This window comes from Arachis duranensis, chromosome 3, assembly GCF_000817695.3.
Source record: "Arachis duranensis cultivar V14167 chromosome 3, aradu.V14167.gnm2.J7QH, whole genome shotgun sequence".
Lineage (NCBI taxonomy): Eukaryota > Viridiplantae > Streptophyta > Magnoliopsida > Fabales > Fabaceae > Arachis > Arachis duranensis.
This window is the reverse complement of record NC_029774.3, coordinates 130,352,638-130,361,007: the sequence shown is the minus strand read 5'-3', so window position 1 is coordinate 130,361,007 and position 8,370 is coordinate 130,352,638. Positions and strand designations below refer to the sequence as shown.

Below are 8,370 nucleotides of genomic sequence, written 5' to 3'. Positions count from 1 at the left end.
AAAATATTACAGATATAAAATTAAGAAAAATTTTTATTTGTATAAAAATGAGCCTAATAAATAATTATTCTATTTAATATATAATTAAGAGTATTTTTTTCTTTGCCAACGAATTATAGTTCAAATGACATAATCTCTTTATATTCACCTAAGAATTGGTAAAAAAAAATACTTCTTTCCATTATTAACTTTTTTAAACATTAATTATTTATTTTACATACAATATAAAAATAAATGAATATAATATTTATTGAGTAGAAGCAATTATACACAAAATTTTGTTGTCATAGTATTTGAACGAAAGAAAAGAAAATGTTATTTTAAGAAAAAATAATAATATATTTTTAATAATACTCTTAATACAAAATAATAAATTTTAAATATTTTTTTTTGATATAAAATATCACAGATATAAAACTAAGAGAAATTTTTATTTGTATAAGAATGAGCCTAATCAATAATTATTCTATTTAATATATAATTAAGAGTATTTCTTTCTTTGCGAACGAACTCTATGTAAAATTTTTTTGTCAATAAATTTTAAATATTTTTCTAAATAATATATATTAACTAAAATAATATAATTATCCCAATAATATATTATAAATATAATAAAATAACATATTTCAATAAAAAATTGTTAATAAAAAATTATATAAATATTTTTTTTACATGAATTTTTGTTTCGTACAAAATAAAATTATTATATGTTTATTTATTTTTTACGTTGTATAAATATTTTTTTAATTAAATTTATATAGTACTAAATCTTTTATCATTCTGTTCATGTTTTTAACTTATTTTTTATGTATTATTTATTTTAATTCTAAAGTCCAATAACTTTTTTTTTGTACAGACATATTGTTTTTAATATTTATATACTAATTTTTTATTTTGAACTTCATCCCAATATCTGAGACTTGCCAAAAAAATTTAAAATTTGTAAAAAAAAAATTAACCTGATTAACAGGTTACCTTTTTAAATCTAGACCATTCAAATAAAATATAATAAATGAAGAGTTTAGATTTAACAAATTCACAAGGTGTGCAACACTCCATACTTAGCAAGGAGCGTTTAAGGATGAGCCGATAACTTTTAATAGTAGGTTAACTTTTAAGGAGTGCTGCACTCCCTACTTTATCTGGAGTGTACTAGCTTTCGCCCTAGTTCAACAATAACAAAATACACATAAAATTTCTTTTGACATTTTCAAGGTATTTCTCTTGCCTCTTTTTTCTGGTGATTTTATTTTTCACCTCACAATAATTTATCTTTTTTTTTAATTATAGAAAGATAAACATCAAATAGTTATAATAATAAAATCTAAAATGAACCACAAAATTGAAGAAAAATAATTCTTCATGTATGAGATAATGCTTTAAATTTTTCATTCTATTTTTTTTTTGCCTTCATATATTGTTAAGAACCAACTATACAGTGAGAAGTTTGCTTCGTCAAAATTAGTTCACTGCCTCTTCAATTCATTTTTTTTTGCTGATTCTGCCTGTTATGGTTGTCTTTCTTAGGAGGGACGGAGCCAGATAGTAGGAAAGGGGGTGATGACTCCCCTAATTTCAATTTTTTACATATAAATTATATGTAAATTTCAGTTTATTTTTCTTTTAAAATTTTATTTTAGTCTTAATTTATTGTATAAATATTTTTGACCCCTTCTAATATTTTATCTAATTTCACTTCTGTTTCTTAGTATGCATTATTTTTTCATTTTGCTTTATTACTTCTTTTGTTTGTGTTGTCTTCTTTGACATGTATTGTTTTTTTATTTTGCTCCACTAGCATCTGTTGTCTTTTGAAATTGCAATTACAATTCATTTTGCTCTTCTGTCGTTGTTGTTATGTTGTGGGTGTTCTAGTTGTCTCTCATTCATCAAAATGTTACCAAATATCCCATTTGGTTTTTTTTTCCTATTTCTTAACAAATGCAGAACCTTCTATCTTTGTATCTTGGTTCTGATTCTTGCTCATTATTCCATTGGGCTGATGTTTTGAACTTTGCATTGTGGAATGTTTTTCCGATTCTGCATTATGCGACTTACAAACACACAATAAACTTTACTTGGATTTTTAACCCAATAATAAATAATTGTTATTATATTAATATACCAAAATTAATTATAATTCAATGCTTATAAGTTTAATTAATAAAATGAGTGCACTTAATAATTAATAATATAACCTAAATTTGAATAAATTCGAATGAATTCGAGTAAACTCTGTAAATTTGCCTAAATTTGTATAAACTCAATAACCCTCAAACATACTATTTTAGTCCTATTTTAGTTTCTTAAGAATTAAAAAATATAATTTTATTAAAAAGAAGTTTAAATTAAAATTTTATAATTAAAGATATAATATCTATATCTGATCAACTTTAGTTTTTAATATCACACGTGGAATAATAATTTATTTATTGTAAAGTTGGAGACCAATTTGTTACATCTTTAATGATAAATAAAAAAATGACACATGAACGAATAATATTATGATACGTGACTTAAGTTAATACGTGGACTAATAATATTACGATATGGAACACAAATATCCATAACTACATGTTATCTGTCATTAAACGACCTATTTTCGTATTATTATATATGACTACTCATGACGTAACATGTGTCACTAACAGAATATGTGAGCATGCTGTCAACGAAGTACATGTTAGGGATTAACATGAATCATGATAACCAATATCAAAGACGTTTTTTTGTATAATTTAAATTTTAAAGACAATTTTAGTGTATGATGCTAACTTCCTTCATCAATTTAAAAAAATATATAAAAACAATTAAATTATAATAATAGTCCTCACAAAATAACTTAGTACATGTGATACAATTTCAAATAATAATAATCATTATTAGCAGTGATTTTTTTTTTCACAAGAAGAAAAATTTGGATTCTTTTATTAGGTTTTTATGTAAGAGAAGTTAATAAATTTTACATACTTTTAAATAATTTGCAAGAATTAAATTCGTTCTATATCAACTGAATGTGTAAATACGAAACTTGTTACATATCGAAGTGCATTTCAAAAAATATTTTTTTATCTATATAATTATTATATTACAGAAATGGTTAAGTTTGTTTTTCTCTTAATATTTTTATTTAATCTCAAATTGTTCTAATATTATTTTTGTTTTAAATTTGTATTAACTATTTAATTATGTTTTATTTAGACTCTTGGTTACATCGTTGGAGATTTAGACCATTAATGAAAAAATTAACTATTTAATTATGCTAATATGTTAACAATAGTTCAGTTTGTCCTGTTCCAGGACATTAATGTTTAGAAGTATAATTAAAATCATTGTCAAAGGAAATATATTTGAAACATTAGAAGTATTATTAAAACTAAACTAAATGTGATCCAAATATTAAAGGGAAAAAAAAGTAATAGTAGTAGTGGTGGTATGTGTAGTGGTAGTTATAGAATGACAATGATAATGAAAAAGAATTATTAAGAAATAAAAAATTAAGTATTAACTTAATTTATTAAATATTTAAAAAAAACTCTAAAATTTATATTTGTTTTTTTGACATTATTAAACTAAGAATTACTAAAACAAAATTAAAGAAAAGAAACATAAAAGAAGTATAACGATAAAATAAACTCTAGCTATAGTACAAAAAATTAATAACTCACCGCTTATAGCACAGTTGACCAATATGAGCAATTCAAATTGATTTCTATGGTTAAATAAGTAGTGCGGTGTTTCGCATTTTTAGACTGCCAAAGGTAATAATTTATTAATTTTCCAATCCTATACCATATGACAACTTTTAACTAACTAAATTTAAATAATTAATAATTAATTAATATAAAATATAATTTAAAAATATTTGTTGATTTATTATTAATTACTAATTAGACCTTTGTTGATTATCTAACGAGATTATGCACACGGCAACCATACCATATTCCGCTTCTGCTATCCTCCTCCAACTCTCCAAGTAACACCACTCTCCGCTGCAAAAGAGTGATACGGATACCACCAATTCACATGTGGATGGGGTCCTAACAATGAGATTTTCACATTAGCGGGGCCAAGACAAGCAAAGAAAAATCAATACATACATATATAAAAGTGATGAGAACTAGGTCAACATGATTTTAAACCCACAGTCATTCTCCAAGCTTTCCAATGGATAAGCACAATATAGTCATACCACTAGGATTAAGAAACGACAAGTTTGAAGCTTTTTTTTTCGTAGCGACTTTAAATATTTTAATGCGGTGGATAATTTAATCATGCCTTTATAATTGTTTGTCCGAAAATGTTTTTTTTTTTGTCTATTCTTTTTTTCTCGTCAATTGTAGCCAAGCCAAACTCCATGGAGCTTTGACCTCATTCAGCTGTCTCATTAAGTCTTTTCAAGTTTGCTACCAAGGTTAATTTCGTCTCTTACCATCTAGCTAAACAACAAAATGGATACTGGCTACTTGACTGTACTTGGAACGCCAAAGTTCCAACTTCATACATGAAACACCTGATAATTTTCCCAGAGTATATCACGAGAAATGTTATATGTATCAAAGATGTTATATGGATATTAAAATTATAAATTAAAAATCAAATTGTATTAGTCTAGTAATTAGCTCATAAGTTCATTAATTCGTTTAAGTAAGTATCAAGAATTTGAATCTTGTCTTATGCGTGTAGCAATTCATTAGACAACAACAAATTCTTAAACTCATTATTTTTATAATTTTATCCATCAATTTAATTTTTTTAATCTAATAATATAATAATATATTTTAATTTTATACTTTAAATATTAATAACTAAACTATTAATAAAAAATAATAAATTCTGATGATTTTTTTGTATTATTTTATAAAAAATACAAACTCATTTTTCATATATTACATAGAAATATTTGATTTTTTTATACTTTAATATACAGATTAAGTAATATATAAGAGTTTTGAATTGACCTTAATTAAATCTCACATTCATCCCAATATCTCATCATTTTAGTCAAATCGAATATCATAATATATATATATATATCCAGCCGTGACAAACTTGACTTGCTGATGATTTCTTTCTTCTTATTAGAACCATTTATTAACATAAACCGCAACAAGATTCATTGTTTCACTGAAATTCACAAACTTAACATTCAACATTATTGTCTCCGCGTATGCACATCACCCAGGTGGCACAGTGAGAAGACTGTTGGGAACTCAAACCCATTTGAAATTATTTGTTGAAGCATTTATTTAGTGCAGTAACTAGAATAATTAATCTTTCATGAGTTATGACATGAAGACTGATGACCGCTAAATATCACTTGCATGGAGGAAGGGGGGACCCACACAAACACTTGTTATGTGCAAACGAAGAAGCATCAATGGCGAAGTAACCCTGCAATCTTCCGCCTTGGGGAATGGGTCCACACAATTGATTATAGCTAACATTAAACCTGGTTAGCTGCTTCAGCTGCGTCAGTTGCTCGGGGAGCTTCCCGTAAATGCGATTGTGCTTCAGGTTCAACCTCGTTATGTTCCTACCAAACTCCACTTTCCCGATATCGAACGATAGCATGTTTCCCGCAAGGGTTATCTCTTCCGTCTTTTTCTCCGCCCCAAACAGCACCGAACCATCTCCCTCGAGCTTGTTCCAAGAAAGATCCAGAAGCTCCGCATCCAGCCCCTTCAACGCCGCCGGAATCTTCCCAGAAAGCATGTTGTGAGAGAGAGTCAGCGTCACAAGGCTCTTGGACGCGAAGGAACCGTAGGAATCAGGGATTGGGCCAGAGATGCGGTTTTCGTCGGCGAAGATCACCCTGATGCTGGGTAGTGAGGGGAGGAGATGAGGGAGTGGGCCGGAGAGATTGTTGCCGGCGAGGTTAATGTTCGTGAGGGTCTTGATTTGGGCTAGAGATTCTGGTATTGGGCCTGAGACATTGGTGCTGAATAAGTAAAGGACTGTAAGTTTTTTGAGGTTTGAGATCTGGGGAGGAATTTGGCCTTTTAGGTTGGGCATTTCAAAAATTAAGAGCTCATCAAGATCAACGAGATTAAATAGGGAGGGAGGGAGGTCAACTGGGCCGGGGAGGTCCAGCCCATGTAGCTCTATTTGGCTAACACGGTAAGGCTTCTCGGTGGTGCATTCGATGCCTTCCCAGGCGCTGGTGCAGCAGTCGGTGGAAGCGTTCCAGGAAGAGAGCATGGATGGGTTGCCGAATTCTTGCTTCACTTGGAGGAGGATTTTTTTCTCGTGTGGGCTGCACTTCTCTGAGAGCACTGCAGGAGACACCCATATCAATAGAATTACGGGAAGAAGGAACATGGAGATGATACTGGTGCTTGCCATTATTGTGTTTGGGATTGATGCTATTATTGTTGTGGAAATGTTTGGGGCCTGAAAGGTGTTTATAAAGCAATGAGCACGGTCTGTTCGGGAACTGGGGAAGGCGGTATATTATTATTTGGATAAAGGTGTGAACTGCAGCACTAGATCTAGTTCAGTCAAATATCAAGCCGCCATAAAGGAATATCACAGATACTCTGAATCATAAGGAGTCCATACTAAATTTTTTGTTAGGAAAATTACCACGTATAAGATTGTACTATGTGGGAACAGCGCTGTTCTTAGCATTATCCGTTTAGAGTTGTTATTTTTGTCGTTTACCATATGAGTGAATTACATTTACATCTTCCAGAGGCCCTAATGAAATTTGGCTGAGTGGGGAGCGCCTGATTGAAACAGCTTCGGTGACTAAGCTTGAGGAGAGAACTAGCCTTTGAGAAGTGAATTTTCTCAAATTTTTTTTTAATTGTTTAGTAAGGTGTAATATTTTATTATTTAATATTTTTTTATATATTTTTTTAGTTTTAATTAAAAAATATAAAGTGAGATATTACATTTTATTAAATAATTAAAAATTTTAAAAAATCTATTTCCTTCAATTTGGTAATATAAATAAAGGAAGAAGTTTTTAATTAGTTCGGTACAACTAGGTTTTTGTCATAATTTATTTTTTAATCGGACATTATTCATTGTAATAAATATTTTTAGATATTATGTCTCAAATTTTTTTATATGTTTAAAATTTAAAATTATATCTCCTTAAAATTAGAATATTTAAATTTAAATTTAAATCAAACAAAACAAAAATAACAAATTAAAATTAAATTCTAACCAAATTAAAATTAAAATAATACTACCAAAATTAATGTTTTCGATTTTAAGAAGACTGGTATATATAATTTTTTTATTCTAATTAACAAGAGTAACAAACATAATTATTTTTGGAGAATTTTTGATGTGTTAAAAAATTATTTAGTATATAATTTTATAATTTAGATGTATTTATTAATATATACAATAACATTGTTGAACATTAGCCTAACGACCATATTTGTTTTATGACAATCAACATTTTCTTTTCTTTTGAATATACAGAGATTTCGATTTCTATTTTATTAGTTTGAGTAAAGTATTGTTTTTGTCCTCAACATTTCAATCGTTCTATTTAAGTTTTTAATGTTTTAAAATTAATTTAATATTGTCCTGCCATTAAGGATCCGTTAACAGAATTAACGGCGGGACAAAATTGAGATGATTTTGAAACGTTAGAGACAAAAATGATATATAGAAATAAATTTTAGTTTTATTCTTCAATAATATCAATTTTTTACTATACATAGTATTCAATTATTTTTTAATCACATCTAAGTAAATTACACTTAATCACATTACTTTCATTCTAAAAAAATTTATTTTTTTATAATTTTACACTTAAAGTTATAAGTTAATATAAAAATATAAAAAAAATGTATGTAGAATGAAAGTAAAGTGATTAAGTGTAATTTATTTAGATGTAATTAAAAATAATTAAATATTATGTACAGTGTCAGTAAAAAATTGATATTATTGAAGGATAAAATTAAAATTTATTTCTATGTATCGTTTTTGTCTTCAATGTTTTCGTTCTATTTAAGTTCTTAACATTTCAAAATCGTTTTAATTTTATCACGCCGTCAATTCTGTTAACTGATTCCTAACAGCAAAATAATATTGAGCCAATTTTAAAACATTAGAGACTTAAATAGAATAATTAAAAATAATTTTAAGATTTAGCCCAAACGTTAAAAATAAAAACAATACTTTAGTTTTGTATGCGTGACTCAAAAAATTTGTTTAACAATCTTGTTCCTGGACTTTAATGCAGAAAAAATGCTATATATATTGAGCTGTTTCCAAAACCAAAGCAACAAAAGAGAATCAATTTTTTCTTATTATTTGTGTTAAAAAATTAGTTATATTAAAAAAATATAAGTACAAATTTAATAAATTTTAGATATGTACTAAAATTTTGTATATGTTATTTTATTA

At 27.2% G+C, this 8,370-nt stretch overlaps 1 protein-coding gene across 1 annotated transcript; it reads right to left on the bottom strand.

Moving 5' to 3' along the window:
* Positions 1–5,057: 5,057 nt before the first annotated feature.
* LOC107481716 (polygalacturonase inhibitor 2) lies at positions 5,058–6,436 on the bottom strand. Its single transcript, XM_016102014.3, has one exon. The coding sequence runs from the start codon at positions 6,343–6,345 to the stop codon at positions 5,317–5,319; it is 1,029 nt and encodes a 342-aa protein (XP_015957500.1). The 5' UTR covers positions 6,346–6,436; the 3' UTR covers positions 5,058–5,316.
* Between the last annotated feature and the right edge of the window lie 1,934 nt (positions 6,437–8,370).